This window comes from Athene noctua, chromosome 6 (genome assembly GCF_965140245.1).
Source record: "Athene noctua chromosome 6, bAthNoc1.hap1.1, whole genome shotgun sequence".
Taxonomy (NCBI): Eukaryota; Metazoa; Chordata; class Aves; order Strigiformes; family Strigidae; genus Athene; species Athene noctua.
The window spans coordinates 39,330,740-39,352,510 of record NC_134042.1 but is presented as its reverse complement, the minus strand read 5'-3'; the positions used below and the strand labels follow the sequence as shown (position 1 = coordinate 39,352,510).

Sequence of the window (21,771 nt, the reverse complement as noted above, 5' to 3'; positions counted from 1 at the left end):
CAAACCAACTCCAAACTTAATAAAAAATTCAACACTTTTTTAACCAGTAAATCAGTGCTCTCAAACCTGGTGAGTAACGCATTACAGACAGCTGTTCGTTTCCATCTGTGTGTACAGTGACCAAGTCTTTTGTTTCTGTGTCAAACACAAACCACCTGTTGTAAATACAGAAAGAGGCCAATAAATCTCTCCATAAGGAACTTAAATCTACTGTAATCTTGACCAATTTTCTTCTGTCAAAATAGCATAAGTTTTACACCAAGAAAAGAAAAACAGCAACTGCTACTCAGTTTGGTTTATTTTTACTTTAACACAAGGATAGTTTCTTTCCCATTATTTTTAACCATAAAAATAATCAGACATTAACCTTGATATCAGTCTTCAGATTTTAGTCTGGTTTACTACGTATCATACATTAGAATAAAGTAAGCATTATATATAATGATGCTTCTCCTTTAATGACCCTTCTCTATGCTACACGGATGTTTAAACTGATGCCTACATTAAATCCTAGAGCAAAGGAAAACACAAGCAAGAATCAGGACTATTCTCTTTTGATAGAAGGATTAGCATTATTATTTTTTTTTTAATTAATGTACCAATTTTTTGAATAAATTTAATTTATTACTTTTAATGAACCATATTTAATGTGTGGAAACACATAGAAAGGACAAAGTTAAAATTTGTATTTCAATACTTGCATCAAATTACTAAAGACAAAAGAAAGATTCCTCTCAAAGCTTCTCCTTTTGATTTACTTTATTTAGTAACTAAAGTAAATTCTTTATTTAGGATTGATATGCAATCCAAAATAATCTTGGCTCATAACCTGCAAGCATCCTGTATGTTCTCCATTAAATGGAACTGTTTTCAATACTAACAGCAAAGTCTGCCCTCAAGTGACATTAAAGGAGAGGATGGTGAAGGCACTCCTTCCTCCTATGACAGACAACCAAGGTTAAACCTTGCTGTTGACCCACTATGTGACCAAGGGCTCAGTCTGCCCTGTAGAATGTAGAATGGAGATACTATCTTTCAACTCATTTTTGTCTGTATTGTTCTGCCTGCAGAGTGTAGGGCAATAACAAGTCTCTTAATATGCATTTTTACACTATGTCTAGCACAGTGGAACATTTGCCAAATTTTTGTTAATCCGGTTGTCACTGTATTAAAAGATAATAAATCACTTGCTGAATTTTCCAATGAGCAACTTTTTTCAGTGTGATTTCCTCTGTGCTGCCCTACAGCCTCAGAGAAGACCTCTGTACACATCTGCAAAGTCAACTCATTAACTCAGAACTCCTCTTTAGCCTCTCCTTTGCCACAATGGACACAAAGATTTAACATTTAGGTCACTGGTACGGTGACAGCACCTCCCACTGCTAACGTAGCCTTCCTGTCCTGTCCCAATCCACCTCCTCCCACTGATCTTAGATTGCTGCTCTCCCAGGGCAGAAACCACCTCTTCCTTCTGCGTTCATGCAATGCTCCACAAACACCGGTCAAGACTAGGGTTTCTATGCACTAAGGTAATACAAATAAATTTCACTCTGAAAATCAATAGAAATCAATAGGAGATTAATATATGTTACGCGTGTATCTGCAAAACAAGAATATGAATTTGGACATGAGCTGGAAAAAACACGTAGTGCTTGTTGGTGCCCAAGGTGTAGCCCTGCGCATCTTACCTGCCGGTTAGCGTCCCTACTGCAACAACAGATGCTGAAGGATGAAAACCTGAAGACTGTGCTGGATCCTAAAATGTGTCAGAAGGAAGCACACTTTTTTACAAGTCCAAGTTATAACAAAACCACAGCTGTTATCTGCCTCAGGGACAGAGTAAGTCTCTCTTGTCTTTTGGTTGGTTGGCTTTTTTTTGAATTCTAACCTGGGGGATAGTTTGCAAGTGATTTCAATAGCAATAACATTGGCAAAGGCAGCTTCTCAACAAATCACAAACATGTAAGACATAAAAATAACTTATTCAATTAGAGCTGACCTAAGAATTAAGTGTCAAAGCTGCAGTATACCTACTGTCTAAAGAACAAGCAAGTACATAAATCAACAAAGGTATATGTCACTGCACAGAGGGGAAAAGCCTAACTTCTACGCACACCAAAGCCTTTTTCAGCACTTGCCAGTTGCAGCTTAGTGGGAGACTAAGGGCATGAACAGGGGTTCTTATTTCGATATGCAATTTTAAAACATTTTACTTTATATAGTATATTACTATGGAGTCAGGTAGAATTGCACTGTTTTTCTTGCAATTTAAACATGTACCTAAAAAACAAGGTAAGCACTTTCTTTCTAGTACTTGTTCAGTTATAATATATGAGCTCCAGAGATCTTCAGGTTATAGCAGAAAGTCCCAAAATAAATAGCTTATTTTTTCTGACACCTGCCAAAAATCATTTTAAAATGTAAGCAAAAAAATTTAGTAACATATCTCACAAAAATGCTTATGTCCTTGATTTTCTATATTCTAAAATAGTATCACATTGTAGGCATTTTAGTAAACCTGTCCACATTTTCAGAAAGCTGTAATTACCAGCCCTAGAGGCTATGTGTAAGGGATATTCTCATTAATTTTAAACAAGTGACTAATTTGAAACACATTACTAACTCTAAAGAAATTTCAGAGAATTGTTGAAATCCAGGATTTCTATACATATGCTCTAAACCACTAGAGTAGTCCAGAAAGGAAAATTTCCTAATATTTTAAAGTATAATTTCATAGTAAAGGCTAAAATATTCTCTTGAATAAACCAGATATAAATATCTGAGCAGTAACTTGTACTCATAACTACATGAAAAAGCTTTTACATAGATCTCTATGACAAAAATAGGTTAACATGAAATTATTTATTTACTCTAGATAATCAGTCACTGATTTATGAAACAGTCTCAGACATTTCAAGTGGTTAATAAGGGGATTATTGTCAAGACTGGTAACAGAAATCTTGTCTTAATGAAGCAGTGTGTACTTGGAGGGGAAAAGAAAATAAATCTTAGTCTAATTTAACAGTCCTACTGATGTTACCATCAACGTTTTTCAAAAGAACCAAGGTAAATAAAGCAGTTTCTTAAACATTTCAATAACAACAGTTTCCTAGAGAGTGTCTTATATTTGCAAAACCACAGATGAGTATTAATTGAAGCTCACTGTAAGTCATAATCAGCTGAACTCATTTTGGTTTTCAGAAGATGCAAAGAATAAAACAGTGGAAAAGATGTCCTTTTTTGAGTTGGCTATTATTTAAGTAACAATAATTCTGAGATAGTAGCTTATCTGATTAATAGAGTTGTTCCCCATATTGTACTTATCTCCACTAATGATGTTTCGCTATCAACCCAAACTTCTAAATGCTCTCTTCTTTAAACTGCAAGAGAGCAAAGTGCCAAATTTTGCACATCTCTTCATGCCTATGCACCCTCCTCAGTGTATCACTCCCGTAATGAGAAGTATATCAGAAGTACTAATTTCCTATTCTTCCAGCTTTTTTGAAAGTGTATGCAAATATACAAAAACATACACCTTTACAGTGAGCAGTGTAAAGGATCACGTTAGTACCTGCAACTGAATTACATCATCATTTTTTTCTGACAAAGAAGAAATTTGTTAGGAAAGCATAAAAAATTATACCAATGATTTTACTCTCCCCTTCAGGATATTTATAAATAAGCCCTGCACAAAACCAGTTTCTAAATAATCGAATAATTCACCACTTCTAAATAATCAAATTAAGTCTCCACAAAAAAAAAAAAAAAAAACCAAAACTATGATAAAGACCAGAAAGGTCTATGTAGAAGTTTCTGGTCATGTCATTGTTTGAGACACTCTGAATTGTATGTGAAGGAACTGCTGCAATCAATTGTGTTCATGTTCCATACCATACCAGTACACTACTACTGATGCATTTCAAAACAAAAAGTCATTGGTTTGTCTTTTTTTAGAGAGTATACCAAGACAGATCCTGGAAAATTTTGTTTATAATGGCTCACCGATTTTTACAAATACATTTTATCACTGAAGTTCATAGCCTAAGTGTGCTGGTATTTATTTTATCTTGCATTTGGCATCTTGGTAACAGTTCAAGAGATTTCTCAAGCACATTATTTTGGTGTGTCTCAAGATTTGACCATTCCCCTAAGGCCCAGCTACACTATTTCTAAAGACTAAAGGTAAGATAGCTTATTTTTAAATCCAACTCATATTAACATATCTTAAACCCTAAAATGATCAAGAGGTAGGAAAATGCAATTAACTGCCTGCCTCTCAGGCCAAACTCTTAGTATTATTGATTTCCATTTTTTTTACATTAAAATAACTACTTTTATTTTCCTTTCTTTTAAGTTCTTATACTACAGGCCAATCCGTCTCTGTAGCTGAGAGGCACTGAACTGTGAAAATGCGTTTCCATCTCTGGGGCAGTAACTGTTTTGGTCTCTCTAATTAATTTAGAAGTTTCCCATGTCAACAAAAATATGGATCTTAGAACAACTAACCTTGCTTAGACAGAATAAATTCCAATTTCCACATTCACCAAGCAAGCATGATTTAACAAGTGCATACAAGTGGAGCGGTATACTATGAGACAGTTTGGCAAACACTATTCTGTCAAGACTGCTTTAACCTGATGCCACAGCATACAATTATTGCAGATGCGTTGTATTCAGTAAGTGTTGTCAATATTAGCTTTAACTTAAGGCATTATGTAGGCCTGAAAAATCATAGAATGGTTCGGGTTGGAAGGGATCTTAAAGATCAGCTAGTTCCAACCCCTCTGCCATGGGCAGGGACACCTTCCATTAGATCAGATTGATCAAAGCCCCGTCCAACCTGGCCTTGAACACTCCCAGGGAGGGGGCATCTACCATCTCTCTGAGCAACCTGTTCCAGTGTCTCACCACCCTCACAGTAAAGAATTTCTTCCTTATATCTAGTCTAAATCTACCCTCTTTCAGTTTAAAACCATTACTGCTCATCCTATCACTACACTCCCTGATAAAGACTCCACCCCTTTAAGTACTGGAAGGCTGCTAGAAGGTCTCCCCGGACCCTTTTCTTCTCTGGGCTGATCAACCCTAACTCAGCCTGTTCTCCTAAGGGAGGTGCTCCAGCCCCCTGATCATCTTTGTGGCCTCCTCTGGAACTGCTTGAGCAGGTCCATGTCCTTCTGATGTTGGGGGCCCTGAGCTGGACACAGCACTGCAGGTGGGGTCTCACAAGAGGGGAGTAGAGGGGGAGAATCACCTCCCTCAACCTGCTGGCCACACTTCTCTTGATGCAGCCTGGGACACGGCTGGCTTTCCGGGCTGTGAGTGTGCATTGCTGGCTGTCAGTTTTCCATCCACTGATACCCCCAAGTCCTTCTCCTCAGGGCTGTTCTCAATCCACTCATCGCCCAGCCTGTATTTGTGCTTTGGACTGCCTTGACTCATGAACGATCTTTTTATGAAAAAAAGTTGTAAAATTAATCTTTTCAAAACTTCATGTAAACTAATAAAGGATTATTTATTACATCACACATAAAGCACTTTTGTCAGCAATATGAGGGTCATCTATAAGTTACTGGCTACAATTCAAACTGCAAACCTGTGTATTGTATATATATATATATCTATATATATATCTATATCTATGCCAGGTGCTGTTTCCTTTTTCCTGAAGCAATTTTTGAACCTTTCCACTATACAGAGGGCAGATAAGAAAGACTGAGAAGTAACTCATTTACTGTGATCAGCACATGTATCTCCAAAAAAGCATACTCTCACACCTGTTGAAAAAAAAAGTGAAGGAAAGACTGTTTGAAAAAAATGTGATAGTGGCATCTTAAAATAGAGCAACACCACTGTCTCTAAGATATAAACAAATGTCTCTTCATGGGTAAATATTTAGGGAAGCAATCACATGACAAAAAATGTATCCTAAAAAATCAGTTCCTAGTGACACATGGTAATCAAGATCACATGTTAGCACAAAGCTATTAGAGTCTGCAGATGCAAAACTGAGCCCCCACTAAGTATTCCTTCAGTACCTAATTTCATACCAGAGATAAGACGTGAAAACCTAAAAACTACATTTGTTTATTTGTGAACAGGATGAATACTAATGAATTATAAAAAAAAAGAAAAAATTAAGTCCAAAAATGTCACAAAAAAAAAATCTTTTCCTTTGTAATTCTAACTATCATGCACAGGATAGTAGTAATCTGATCAGAACTACTTCTATATGCTAAATATTTCCTAACTTTATATTTGTGGTTCTCTTCCTAGTAAAAAAATATAAATGTGAACAGCACTGTACACTTCTATATGATACATCATATGAAACCGTAACACCTAGGATGTAAAATTCTTTTTTAAGAGTTTTACATCCATTTTCAGAAAGACAGATTTTATGACTGTCATTTTTTTCCTCAAGTTAATACCTTAATCAATAATCTTACGAAAAACCCAAATTACTTGTGAAGTCCTGTAAGAGGAAGAGAGTTGTGTTTAATAAATTTATACCTCTATAATCTTGTTCCAGATAGGACGATGAGTGGTAGCATCCCAGAGGGTAATGTGTTTGTCATGCCCACAAGTGAAGAACTGAGGTTTAGAGGAATGGACTGCAAGTCCCCAAAGCTCATCAGTGTGACCCTACACAAGCAAAAACGTTTCTTGATAAGGAAAGTACCATCAAAACGAAACATTTTTAAACAGGATTAAAATGACCAAACTGTATATTAAAGCATTACAAAAATACGTTGGTGCAGACAGATACATATTTATAATGTTATTTATTCCCAAAAGTACTGTAATGCATATTATGAAACTTAATTTTACGCAATACCTTTACTGCTATTACACACTTAGAAATGTTCTTGTAAGGCAACAGCTTACCTGGGTAATTGGGAAAAAATCTCCCGATAGCGTGCCCTGTAGGACAAAGTTTCTAGTGGTTCCTATTAATACAACGTCTCCTTTTCCCTCTGCTACTGTTCTTATTGGACCAAACTGCTCTGGAATCTGTGGTCATAACAGACAAACAGATAGTCAGACAATTAGTCAAGCGTTGCTGTTTTTAAAGACATATGGCCTCGCAAATGCATTTTAATAGGTGCACAGAGAAGAAATTAAATGGATGAATATGTACGCCCGACTTTCAAAAGTTTATAACAACTTGCATCAGCTCAGTAACTGTCTTTATAACACTACAAGAAAATACATCCTTATCTACAGAACACTCCATTTGTAGAAATAAGCCAAGTATTTCAACAAACAGTAGAGGTTCCTTCATGCTGTGTTAACTCTATCATATTTTAATTGCAGCTGTGATATCAGACTAAGCATTTCTACTCAGAGATAGTGACAGGCTTTGTAACACTAGTGCTTTCTTGCAAGGAATGTTTTTTAAATTGCAGTCTCAGTTCTGCAAGAGTCTGTGCAAATCTCCAATATCAAATGTAAGGGAAGATGTAAAATTTAAAATAAGAAGGAATACCACTGTATGAACAAAATGAGGCCATGGTTAGAAACAGCACAACAAGCATGTACCTTGTGCTGTATTAAAAACTGAATTACCAAAACAGACATGCCAGTCCAGTTGCATAAGTATTTGCTACCTTTAATAATATATAGTGGAGTTGAAACCCTTCCTCAGAGTTTTATGCTGATTGCTCTCTTATATTCAGTGTGTAAACAGTCATGTAGTTCTGTCCAAATAAATCTCGCTTTCAAGTTCCTACATAGCAACTGAATTCATTTTTGGAATTTCTTTTTTAAAGAAAAACCAACACTAACCAAGAAATTAACGAAAAAATGGAAGTACTAAAACCCCTCAAAAATCCTCACATCATTTTGGAAAAGAGGAAAGTACAAAAACATTTTAATATTGTAATACTCTGTTACCTCACATTAATTGCAAAGAAAGGAAGAAATAATATGAAAAAGTATGAATACAAGATTTGTTTTCCAATTATCTTAGATGTTAAAAAGTAAACAGTACATTAATTAATGGGCTATCACAAGAATGATCTGACGACTCAAATGATATTCATTTTCTTTCCTACAGGATACACATCCATAAGGTAACAAAAAATATTCAAAAAGCTCTGTTCAGAAGACAGCTAAAATTTCATTTTGAGTAGCAGAGTAATTTCATGATAGGTGATATCACCTCAGTTTTGTGAAGTTTTTGGTAATTTCCATTCCAAGATATCAGCTTTCGGTCTTTTCCACCTCCTGATACTAATGTGCCATCTCGCAGCATGCACAGCGTAAATATACCACCCTCATGTGCCCCCTGAACTGCATGGCTTATTCTGTTGGTACCTGGATAGAAGGAGAAAAGAATTAGTACTGAAATACTCAGCTTAATAGCTCCTTCTCCCCCATTTTTTTTCTCTATTTCTCTACTACCTGTCAAGAATTATCTGTCAACAATGACAGTGGCAGGCATGGAGTGCTGCACCAAAATGCACAGATCCACAGAAGAGACTGAATTGGTACATCTTCAGAATATATTCCCCCATCTCAGAAATTAAAAGTATACATATTCCTCAGTCTAGTTCAAACACAAACAGGTTCATTTAAACCTTTCACGGGTATTTAACCTAAACCATTGGACACCACATTTGACCTGCAGCAGCACTATGCACCTTATCAACAAAGAAACCATAACCCAGTCACTTGTTATCTTCCAAGGATATTCCACAGCCTCCAGATACCAGATTTGCACCAAGACCCAACTAAGCTAGAGGTTTTTGTACATCTAGCAGAAGGTACTGAATCACTCTCTGAAAGAGCCTGTACTTCTTTATTGATTAACATGCCTTATTCAAGTACCTTCTTAGACTCAAAACACCTTCAAAACTAATTACATTAGATTAAATATCTCTAATTTGATGAGCCATTACTATTATGAAGTATAAAGAAACAATTACTAGTGATTCTTTTACTGAAATGTATACCTTGCATCAAAGCTTGGCTAACTTTATGTTTAGCAAAAGCAAGGGGCTGATGCAAGTTAGGAAGAAACTACTGCTTTTCCTTTATAAATCCCATTTGCTTCTATCCACATCTATGGATATAATGTGTCAGCTACAAGTGATTTCTATTAAGAGAAGTTTTTGCTAAGGGTACTCTGACCTGGTGGAAGGAGCCCTCCCTTGAACAGCCTCTGAATCCAAAGTAGTGAAGACATAGAAAGTATGCTGTACTAAGATAGAAAAACAAGAATATTTTTGTCCAACCCAAAAGAACCAGCAGAGGGGAGGAGATCTTGCAGCACACAAAGAATTCCCTTTCATTCCTGGGAGAAAGGGCAGAAGAGGCTACTTGCAGTCACGGCAGAAGTTAGTCTACTGGCATGAAAGGAAACTGGCCCCTGAGCAGTGCACTGACCCTGACATGACAGCAGCTGCCACCATCTCTCTTGTCTGCTGGCAGTACAAAATAACCAAGAACAGGGAGATGTGACTATGCAATTTCTAAACTCTCTTTAGAATGAAAAGTGTTCAAGTGTCTTCCTTTAAACTATCACAGGAAAAAGAAAAGGGAAATAAAAGAGGAGTTACAAATACCATATCCACCCCTCTCCTCAACTGTGCTGGTCAAAAGGAAATAATTGGCTGATAGTCCCTGGGTGAACAGAAGTCTACAAAACCAGTTCAGTAAGGCTCAACTGTGTAACTGGTTCACTGTGTTGCTTCCCAGGTCTTATAACATTCGAGTATCTTGGGAGAGGGCACTGAGTAAATAAGAAGCAGCTGTCATCCATATCCTTTCTTCCTTTACTAATAAGGCCTCCTTTAGGGGATTCTCCTTATTCCTATGCATGGCATCTCAGGCACTGAGTAAACGTTTAGGATGTTGCTGCTGTTTGCCTTCTGGCAAGCGTTGCCTTCTGCTGCCTAAAAGAAAAAAAAAGTCTTTTCTTACTAGAAAATGCTCTTTAAGAAGTTTGTCCTATCCATCTGTTCTTTTGAAATAAAGCTGAGGAATTCAATTAGATCTGCATATATTTTAGCTTCACTTCCTAGGAAAACAAATAAAGCTATTTGTTGTCTTTTTAAAAGTGTATGTCAATAGGCATAATTTTTGCAAACACTAGAGTGACAGTATAGGAGACCGGAGATTACCAATTACATTACCAGTGTTTCTTACTATCACATTGATTAAGGAAAATAACTTTTCCTGCCATTTCTTACTTCAGTAAAAGTCATACATGTTCTCATAACCATAGTGAACACATTCTATAGAATTTTGTGCTGTAGCAGGCAGGTATATATATGTTCTTTAGGTGCTCATAGAGAAGAATCCAGACATAATCTGCTGGATTGGTCTTGGGAAAGAACACAAGATAAGCAAAATTTATTCTTCGTAAAATGAGGTTAAGTTCATGTAAACATTCACAGTCTTTTATGTTAAAATTTCACTATTAACTTCAATCTTGTCTTACCTTTCCCCCAAACCAAAATGTTTCCACTTGAGTCTCCTGTAATAGTATCACCATTTTCAGAAAAGGTCACACACAGGACAAACTTTGGCTTCTCTTGTTTCTGCACGGTTATGAAAAATATACACTCACAGCAACACACAACCCATTCATTTTAACTGTACACATTGAAGTAATTTAGTTTAGTCTTATACAGCTGTATTATTACTTAAATACCTATACAGGAGTTAAACACATGCCTACAGTCTAAACAGTTAATCTGTGCAAAGGCAAAAGACACATCTGCTGAGGTTGGTGTCCCAGTCCCGCACCCTTCAATTACAAGTTGTGATAGAGCAAGTAAGAAGGTCTGCCAGCTTTTAAACACAAGACCAGGAATGCTCTGAGATAAACCAAATCCCCCAACTCTTTCATAATGCCAAAGACTTTTAAGTATTTAGAAATGGCCAAAGATGCAAACAAGTTTTATTACTGTAGTTTTTAACCCCAAAGTTTCTAGGAGAAAAATATTATTAGAGAGTTTGGCTGTAGCATAAGAATTAAGAAATCATCTCTTGAAAGAATCCTAAAGTTCAGTAATGGAAATGTTGCTTTGACACCTTGCATTTAAGATGCTGACAGCAACAAAACAGTGAAAAGTATAAGGGGACAAAAAACTTCACTAGCTAATAGCTTCTAAGGACATTATTTACAATGTTTGTTGACTATCAGTGTGTATGGCCTCTTTCTTCCTCAAACTGTTCTCAACTAGGGCCACCACACTTTTTCATCTGCAACAATTGTTGAGCATAACAGAGCCGTAACAGAGGCAGAAATCTGCCAAAGTAGCTTAGGAGATAAAATGAATGAAAAATAAAATGTAATGAAATTTATATGCATTATCTCCTCCACGTTTCACACAAAGTATACTAATTGACATCACAAAATAGTTGTTTTGACTATATCCCCAAGCCAAAACTCCACAAGCAGCTATCTAGGCCCTACTGGAGTTACCCACAGTCCTCACAAACATTCCTCATTTGTGCATGCAACTGATGTAGAGTGCAGCTTATATTTAATAACAAAACCAAATCAAGACCTTGAAATTAAAATTATATTTATCAAATAGTGGCCAGCTCAATTTGTATTTGAATTACATATATGTATGTATCTGAGCAGAACAGTGGAAAAGGGAATAATATTCATGTAATTTATGGGGTTTTTGCAAGTCTCTCCTCTGACAAAAAAAAAAAAAAATAAAAAACCAAACCAGCATATATTATTCTTTATATTTTTTTTTTAACCTGACATAAGCACAGATTGTTTTAAGATAATTTTATCGGGGGAGGGCACAGTGTAAAGAATATAGGAAAAAGAATGCGAGGAACAAAATGGTAATTGCATTTCAAAACTTCATTGTGGAAGTTTTACCTGTGGAAAAGTTCTCTGTGCCATACCATGAATGCTACCTGAGTTTCTGCAAAATTTTAATAATGATCGGTTGTTTTGATTTACTCAAACGTTATTAACCCTTACATCTGTGTGACGGTACCATTATCACAAACATAAAATCAAAGAAAAAATTTATTTTACCTCAAATAATCCTTGCTTTTTAACAAGGGAATTCCCTTCTAGTGTCCAAAAATAAAGGTGTGATTTTCCACAAGTAACTATTATATTTGTGTCAGTAGGGTGAAAATCTGCAGCAAATACAGCCTCATTAGAGCACTTGGAAAGAAAAAAGAAAAACATTGTATCAAAATTTAAAATCCAAAGAAAACAAAACTATATGAAATGGTTCTCTAGTTAGATTAACTGATCAACTCCCGATTCAATAAAAATTCTGAGCTATTTATTAGTGTAGACTGGAATACTTTGTTAGAATACTTTGAAGTCAAAATATTTTATGTTTTTTCAAGTTAGTATCAGAAGTTATCCTTCAAAACTATGTCAGATAATGAGAGGTTCTACACATAACATTAAGATGTTTCTTTTCTGTACATGCTCCTGTCATTGCTGCCTAGACTTTCTAATCAATTCTAGAATGACTACAATAGCAAAATTAAAAAAAAAAAACAACAAAACAACAACAAACTACTGGGATAATCTCAACAGTATTTTCTTCAGATTCTTTGCCTTTTATAAAATTAAAGTGTTAAAAAGGCACAAGATATTAAATACAGAAATACATTTGAGGACAAGAAATCCAAATCTACATACAAGCAAGTAGTACAAAATATATTATTGCAACACCTTGACATCTGCCAGCTTTTCCTCTTTCTGCCAGTCCCACACAGAAAGTACGTGGTCATTCGAGTCATCCACAGAGCACAGGCTACTTCCTCCATTCTGAGGCAAAACATGGAAAAATATTAATGCATCTCCCAACCAACATTAGAAACATGTAAATACACATTCAAAATAATTAGATACTTCTGTGTAGGTGCAAATGTTTATACATAACTACACTTCAACTGTTATACTTTTAGTTATCCCACAGATCTCCATGAAATATAGTAATTTATAGGACCATCAAAAAATAGGGCTAAAAAGGGACCTAAAAGAGAAAGTCTTGCAGACTGCAGACAGACTTTGTCAGGAATGAGGGAGGTATTTCTTTCCAAACACTCAGTGATGGAAATTCCCAAGGCAAATTACACATCAGGAAATTCCCAAGGCAAACTACATGTCATTATCTACACTGTTAAGAAAGCTTTTCCTGACATACGGAGTTTCTTTCTTCGCAATTTAAACCAATTACTTCCTGACAGATCTGCTATGGACAGGGGAAACAATTTTATTCTTCATATAGGAATAATGGATCAAAATCAGGGAACACAGTAAGAAACTAGAAACCAATTTATTCCTGATAGGGGTCTTTTTTATAGGTGTATCTTCTATCAGGCTTTAAAATCTTATTGACCCTAATTCCTTCAGGCTTTCTTCATGCATCATATTAGCTAGATGTTCTCCAGTGGGTACCCGTTTTTCTGAAGTACAGATCCAAAGACTGGATGAGGAATTCTAACCGAGGGTCTACCTGAACTGAGGGGAGGTGACCGACAGTGGTCTCACTAGTGATGGAAACTGCTGTACAATCATCAAATCTTTTTCCAGATAGCAGCTATCTGGAAGGTACTTTTTGGACCATTTTTTCCAGTCCTTGGTGTTTATACCTTGCTGTGTGTCTAGAGTGTAATAAACTATCAAGTAATGTCTAATTGCTTTCCAACCCATTCAAATATGAATTTTGTATCCCGTAGCTCCTGGCATTAGCTGTGTTAGCTTTGACAGCAGATGAGCTTACTGGAACAGACTGAGCCTGTGGTTACACAAGCACTCCCTTGGCAGCAACACTGACAAAAGCAGTCCTTCTTCTGCCACCCATAGCAAGGCTGCTTGTTGCTGAGACACCAGAAAAGTTTGGGCTAGAGTAACCCTAGCCCATAGAGGGAGCCTGTTTGGGAAATTGATCCATTTGGGGGCAAAAAAAAATCCGAGCAAACTCTGCTTCATTTTGTTTATACATAAGGACGCATGGTTGTTTTCCTAATGAATCAGGGCCCTAATACACATCTCAGCCACAGCTATAAAAATAACTGTACCAACACAACTCATGAGGTGGGGCAGAGATAGGACTCAATAGCCTGAAGAGAGGGCTGTCTAAAATGAGATAAACAGTACTGCTACAGGATGGGATGGGACATGATGTTCAAAACAAGGCTAAGCTCTGACTGTGAAATCACAGCATAAAGTAAGCATACTAAAAACTTGCTTTCTCATGGTATCTGCCAATAGGGATCCTGTTATTTCTTCCTTCAGAGAGATATTTACAAAGTATTTGCTTGCTATTCCTTTTTATTTATCCTTTAAAGCTGATCTTGAGCTGGGTTCTCTTTGACCTTTGTAGTCTTAACCAGCTCTCCCAATCCACTCTATTCTTTTCTACTTTCTGTGAAACATTGTCACCAATAGATTTCAAGTACTTGTGGCTACCTTCACTGAAGTATATTTTGCTTAGGTAATACACCATTTACTTCTCTCCTTCTTAAAGATGCTGTCAAGACAACCAGACACCATCAGATACACCGCTTACAGACTCTTGTTCTACACAGAGGGTATCCATGTCAGGTTACAAACTCCTGTTTTCATATGGGACTTGAATGCCACCTATGTCATTTTTATGCCACATTGTAATTTTTTTTACCTTCTTGATAGACTAGAGCTCAAAGGATGGTGCCAAGAGTCTAAGAACAAGATTCTGATTCTTTACAATCCTTTATCCATACACCTTTGCTGCTTTCAAGCAAAAGATTCTGCTTCTCCTATGGGAGCTCCAATTTTTTAAATCCAAAGTCTTAAGTACAGGCCATTGTAAAGGTCCTTCAATCGTAGGCACAGTATAGGATGTTAAAAGATGCAGAGAGTAACTCATGTAGGGAAAAATGCAAGAGGACAATTAAAGAGTACCGAGGATACTGCAATTTCAAGAACACAAGTACTTTTGCAACTATTTGTCCTGGAAGAAATTAGTTGCATTTTATAGTATGCATAAGGTAGACCTCTGAGGAGGCTAAGAGAGTGCTAAGCTTAACAGCCACATAAACTGCTGGAAACAACTTGTCTGCATGGGTTCCTCCTCTAAAACAGAAGCTGAGAGTAAGGACAGCTTGGAAGTTTGCTTCGGTCAAGGAAGCTAAATTTGAAAGATTTCAAAGACCTGTTCAGCAAACATTCTTAATATGAGTTTCATTTACTCTACTTACAGATTTAGAAAAAGCAATGCAAGTGACAGCTCGGTCAAAAAAACCCATTCCGATGACGTGCAGTGTATTCAGAGTTACGGAATCCCAGACACGCACATGTGGTGGCAATTGCTATAAAACAGACACAGAAGTAACAGCTGAAACAATGGTAGCAAAAAAACCATCAAGATTTAAAATAATGAGAATGCATCCAAAAAACATTTTAATACAATTTAAGGTATGAAAATTATCAGAACTTCTCTACAGTCATCTATGTTAAGCACAGATGCATTACAAATGATTTGCTGGTTACTGTGCCTAGAACCAGTATCTGGGACTGACTATTCAGAGCGTACAGCACATCAGGTCTCACTGATCTTTTTAGTTTATTGAAGTTAATGGGCACCGAGACATCCTTCAGTAAGTGAAAATTAGTGATGACCTTGCAACATGGGACCTACTGGTAGGTTGAAGATTATCAGTTTAAGCTGTAGCAACTGAGGTAATTCTGGTCAACATCAAACAGCAAAAAAGATTAAGAATTTCTAAAACATAATTTATTTCAGTGTCATAAAACTGGGTGTAGAAAAGAACTGTACAACTGTAAGTACAACTAATTTTCCTTCTGTACATAAAATTCAAGCTATACATAATGGCCCAAGATGAATTCCCTATGAAAACCAGGTGGTTCCCCCTCCCTCCCTCCCCTCTATCTTTGACTTCAGCACCACAGAGCCAGCCAGCCCCACGCAGGCGGAACCTCGTGGAGACAGAAACACCCCTCAACGCCACTAGAGGGCAACCCCGGGAAGTACTTGCCGGTTAAGTTTTATTTTAAAAATAGCGGAGTTTTACACAGTATTCTCAATCTTTGCAGGAAAACAATAAAGGCCATGGTTTATTTCCTTTTTTACCCTCCCTTTCAAATAAAGTGAATATGTTTTATTACAATGTCAGAAAAAAACTAAAAAAGCAACAGCCATCAGTCCTTCTTGCTAATAATTAGTGAAACTGCCCTTAAAAAATAAATAAATGAATCGGGGCCACCTCAGTATCTCATATAAATGGCTTTTATATAAGCTTACCGATATACCACTGTCCTCTCAAGTACAGACATCAGACCTTTAGATTTTATTTCACAAATCAAAGGTAAGGAATTGTATTTACGAAGTTAAAAAAATAAATACGAGAGACTTCTCCAACACACAATAAAAATTAATAGTTTATGTTACTCAACTAAGTTATCTTTACATAAACCTTATGTTGCGCAACTAGGATTTAATTTTCCTCATTTACTTAAAGCAGTTAGCATACTGACAATCCATTTTTATCCTAAAATTCATTGACATCTACCAAAAAATTTGGAATAGTTTGGCTGTGACATCAGCTGCATACTCTGCTAAGTGACTTTTTCCTCATGCTTTTCCTGCCTCTGCTTGTACCCATTCTTTCTCACTTGTCTTAGCATTTTGGAGTAATGTTTGTCTTACTCTGTTCAAATAAATTCCTAGCCTATAGCTAAGATTTATGATAATACAGGTAATAAGAGAGAGAAAAATATTCTTGCCCAGATGACGGCAAGAGTAAGGATTTTATTTTTTTTTTTTCAGCAAACAATCCAAAGCCATAGTGCACAATCTAATCTCCGCTGCTTTTTCTCCTTTTCCCCACATCCATTTGCCCTCTCAGGTTGGCTCTGTAGCCTCATCCTTCCCCATTTCTTTTGGAGACCAGCTCCAAATTCACCTTCAGTTTGTATAAGCAATAGAATCAGAAACCACTCATTGGTCTTGATCTGCTTGACAGCATATTCTTGTGAAATAGAAACAATTATATAGCAGCAAAGGCATCACTCACTTTTCCATCCTTGGATGTCCCTGCAACTTGACCTGTTGCTATAGTGATCCTATCAGGATGTACAGCCAGGCTATAGAAAAGAAAGAAAGGCCAAACTTAATGCTATTTATTATCTATTTCATCTAACTTTTACTTAAGCCTGTAATAAATTGCCAGAGTCATATAAAACACACAGCATACAGGCAAAGATTTTAAAAATATAAATACAGAACTGACAAAAGAATTTTCATGCTCTTTTACTGAAAAACATATTCCCTTGTGAACAGGGTGGTAATTTGGTTAAGCACTAATACTGCAAAGTATGTATCAAACAAGCCTTAGTCTAACTTATGTTGGGATTCATCTCATCTAGATTTAAAGTGATTGCAGCATATAACAAGTTTACAATTTGCACTACTTATCTAACTTCAGATATCTCTAATTAGAGGTTGTAGAGACCTGGTCAGTACAGACAATGCTGTCTAGCAACAATTCTCCAGAACAAACATATGTGTAGCCACTCCAGCATTGCTCTTCAACTGTATTGACTAGGTATTCAGTGACTCTTTTAGGGAGATAACTTCTCCCCAGTATTTTTCAAAGGTGGAAAAATGCCTTTTAGTAATTAAGAACCAGGATAGAGACATTAGGAATTTTGATTCTAAAAACTAAGATTTATAAACTGCAATAAATGTTAACTAATGTGTCAAAGGAAAAAACAACCTAAAATCTGTATTAAGCCTGGAGTACAGACCTGTTTCCCCGAATCCTCTCTTAATTATTTTTTCACTGCAGCTGCTCTGCATAAAGTTCTAGAGGCAAAGTGCCATGCAAAATGAACTGTGGCAACAATTCACTCAGCTTTATAATGCAGAAGGGTATCCTCTTTCTAATAAACCTGAAAGCTTTCAAATATCTAGAGCCACAAAATTTGAAAGAAAGAAATAAGATGGAACAGGTCCAAGTTAAAAATCTCCTTGTAAAACAACTAGATTATACAAATAATTCAATTTTATGAAACATGCTCACAATGCAACCAGATTTGATTATCAGGTCTATTTTTGGCTTTGAGGGACAGGTGTTTCATAATGCTTAATCTAAAGAAGGGATGTCAAACTAATTTCATATATTAAGGCCCATCAGATAATCTGGATGTTCTTCTTCAGCTACACTCAGCAAGCAGACAAATACCGTCAGGATAAACCATATGTTTATTTAGATTCAGTATAACAATATTTACTGATACCTAGTCTCCTCTAAGACTGAACACAGCTAAATCATTTTGAAGCCCAAGCTGGCATGCCTGCATGGCAGCAGACAAGCCAGGCTGCTCAGGACGAGTTTCCAGGTTATCTACGAAGATGTAGACATGCCTGAAGACTACCACAAAGACCGCAGATGAGATTAAAACTGTTTTTTTGATTGGACTGAGCCTAAAGGACCTATATCTGTCACCCACACCAAGGGAATATGAATAATGAATACAAATCCTACTTAAAAAGAGAAAGGAGAAGAATCTAAAGAAGTTGTTAATGCCATCCTGAAAACAGAATAATGAAAATTAGTATATTGATATGTTCAATCAGATTTCTACTTTTCTGTATTCTCAAAGTATATTAGGTGTGGAAAATAAATTTTCTCAAGTAAATATGAGGAGGAATTGTTAGCAACTGAGACAGAGAAACAAGCGGTAACTTTGAGAACATCAATAAAGCAATTGCATATAGACACATCCCAAAAAGGTAGCACAGCACATAGGGCAGCACAGACTTCAAGGCAAGTTTCACAAGCAAATCCTCAGGTCTGTGCCATCACACTCTGACAGCAGTTGCTTCATGTGCTGACTAGATAGAGCTATAACAGACATATGACATTCTTATCATAACTACAGGCAGACCATTATTTGATGTGCAAATACACTGTTGGGCATAAAGAGCCAACCTATGCAAGAGTTAGAAGTTAAATCAAATTTTCAGAACTGTATTAAAAGAACAAAATACTACCTTCCAAAAACTGATTTATGAAGAAAAAAGGATGGTTATTAGGTGACTTACCACTTCACATCATCATTATGACCAGTGTAATGTCTCTGAAGTTGCTCTTCAACATTGAATAACACAACTACAGATGCGATGAAATAGACAGTTTCACCCGTTGGAAGAAGATAGAGATTACTGCGACAGTCCCGACCCCTATATCCATAGCTAGCATGTTGGTCAAGCTGCAATAACATTATCTACCAATGAAACATGTTAAAAACAAGGAAAACCAAAATGGATTCTCTGCCTCTATATTTTCTGAAGTCTGCATCTCTTGGCTTGAGCACAGCTTTATCACTTGACAGCCTTCGGAAATCCCTCCCTCACTACAGTCAAGAGAGCTAAAACATTTCACAGATTTTGAGTTGCTGAAAGCCTACATATCCTACAGAAAATACATGGTAAAAAAACCAGGAATTAGTAGACATATTATCCCTTTAGTATCCTCTGGAATTTGCTAAATGCCAGACTAAGGCAATATTAATTTTGTCCCCAGTGTATTTACTATTTACACTGCTTGACTAATTAAAATAAAAATTTAGACTTGATGGAAATGCTAATAAATCATTCAGTACATCTCCCTGCATTACACTAGGATTGATTGCATTATCCTGTGTGCGGGTTGATTGATTTCATTATTCTGGGCATTACCAGCCAGATGGATATGAAACTATAAAAGGGTTACATCATCCATTCCAATTTATTTTTGTAGTATTTAAAAGGCAGTGGCCCAGATTCTGATGCTAGTCATATCAACACTAATCTAAAATTAATCCAATGAAATAACTGGAATTAATCCAGAAATAATCTCATTTAGACTGAATGTTAATTCAGCCAAATTATGTAGTTTTATTCTTCCAAAGAGTCAATAGGGATCACAACTATTTTGGCTTTCCGTTTTTATGGGAACAGAGAGAAATAGCATTAGCAGAATCCTGGCAAAACAGAAGCACATTCTAATTCAGTAAATATGGAAAAACTGAATGTGATAAATATATGGAGAGGTACTAAGACCCCAATTATATATTATTAACAAGATACTTGTGCACTGTTCTCTGTGGTCAATGATAACACAGTCAAACTAAAATACTCATGTTAACATTATCTAAGATGCTCTACAGTTATCTTACTTCTAAAACAGGAATTTAAATAACAGCTTGCTCATTTTTTTCTAATAAATGCAACAGAAGTAGTGCTGCATGCCCACCATCAAAATGTGCAAAATGTTCAAAACTACAGCTTTTGTACTCCCAGACTGAAATATTTCAGCCAAAGGTCAAGTTTGAGATATTAAAATTTGAAGACAAGAAAACAACCAATATCTTCAAATTACAAAGCATTACTATCAATTTTGAATCTGTCTGTAATGGTTAGTTACTACTCTACAGCAAGTTTATAACGGACTAGCAGTTGAAGTTAGCATAAGGAATTTCACTTCTAAAAAAAGTGAAGTGTAAACATTATATAGACATTCATAAAGAACAAATCTCCGTGCATAAAAATAGTTATTAAATGGGAAAGATTACATTCTTTAGGGAAAATCTCCTCTCTTTATGATTCTTCCTGTGGGGAACAATGCTGCATTCAACCCTTTGCATGATTGCTATTGTCAAACACTCCATTTCTTTCTATCAGCCTTTTTTCTCAGATGTAAGCTCCTGGGGTTGATCTCTCCTTCTCCTCACTGTTTCCCACACTCTGATTCAGTGACTTCAACTTGGATTTGGTGAGTTGGCACTTCAGGGAATGTTATCTTGACCTTTTCTTTTCATTTGGCCTGCAGCTTTTGTTTCAAACCTCCTGCTTGCCAAGTGAGCTGCTCTCAAATGGATCTGTGCAGACCACTGCTCCTGCCCTGATGTCTCCAGTGCCAATTTCTTGCTCAGGTTTTACCACCTCTGCTCCAGCCTGCCCCCACACTTCATCCCACTCATCATTTCTGTTTCTTTATGTCTGAATATATCTGATATAGTCTGAACCTTTATCAGCAGATACCTGCTAGCATGACAGTGAAACCCCTTTATGGTTCAGATATGTCCTGAAATCTACACACATTACATTTTCTTCCTTCTGTTTCTCGTCAGTCTGCTTTGCCCGTTTCATTTGTCCATCTCACCTACAGTATCTGGTTTCTCTACCCCCATACTTACATTATAAAGCATTGCTGGCTATAATCCCAGTCAGGCTGATCTCTCCACTACAAAGATGTTTTCTCCTACTTCAGTTCTGTTACCCTCCAGCCAAACAGCTTAGTTTCTCCAACTTAACTGGAATGAATGCCTGCAATTTTGGTTAGTTTTCTGACGACTTTGTCTCTCACTTTAAATTGTTTTATGCTCCTGCCCTCAGTTCTTCTTCTCATCATTACAGGCTGTAAATTGAGCATTATCTTCGCTTTTTTTTATGGTTTTCTCTTTTTAAAAGTCTTTCATATACCTAGACAATTGTGTAATTTTTAAGTATGGATACCATGATTGGGTTTAACTGCAAAGAAATTAAAATCTGAAAAAGATAACACAGTATTTTTTGTGAAAATATGCATCCTCCTCAGTAACCATTCAGGGTTAGCTAGATCATTTTATTAATTCATACCTTTCGATTCACAGGCAATCTTTAAATATAGGATTCTGCTGTGTCTACAGAAACACATCTGGAAGGACTTACAAATATTCAAACTAAAAATAATACTCCATCTGGCAAATATTCAGTCATTTAAGTAAGCTTAAGT

At 36.3% G+C, this 21,771-nt stretch overlaps 1 protein-coding gene across 16 annotated transcripts in view; it reads right to left on the bottom strand.

Annotated features, from left to right (window-relative positions):
- Positions 1–21,771, bottom strand: part of EML1 (EMAP like 1) — a 131,229-nt gene that overhangs the window by 8,724 nt on the left and 100,734 nt on the right. For all 16 annotated transcript variants that reach the window (XM_074908645.1, XM_074908640.1, XM_074908650.1 and 13 more), the window contains 11 exons: positions 19,059–19,208; positions 17,026–17,095; positions 15,190–15,300; positions 12,677–12,772; positions 12,017–12,151; positions 10,448–10,547; positions 8,165–8,319; positions 6,889–7,014; positions 6,514–6,645; positions 1,689–1,756; positions 67–155 (listed from right to left, as the gene is read on the bottom strand). In XM_074908645.1, the coding sequence (XP_074764746.1) occupies positions 67–155; positions 1,689–1,756; positions 6,514–6,645; positions 6,889–7,014; positions 8,165–8,319; positions 10,448–10,547; positions 12,017–12,151; positions 12,677–12,772; positions 15,190–15,300; positions 17,026–17,095; positions 19,059–19,208 (1,232 nt within the window). The remainder of the gene's footprint in view (positions 1–66; positions 156–1,688; positions 1,757–6,513; positions 6,646–6,888; positions 7,015–8,164; positions 8,320–10,447; positions 10,548–12,016; positions 12,152–12,676; positions 12,773–15,189; positions 15,301–17,025; positions 17,096–19,058; positions 19,209–21,771) is intronic.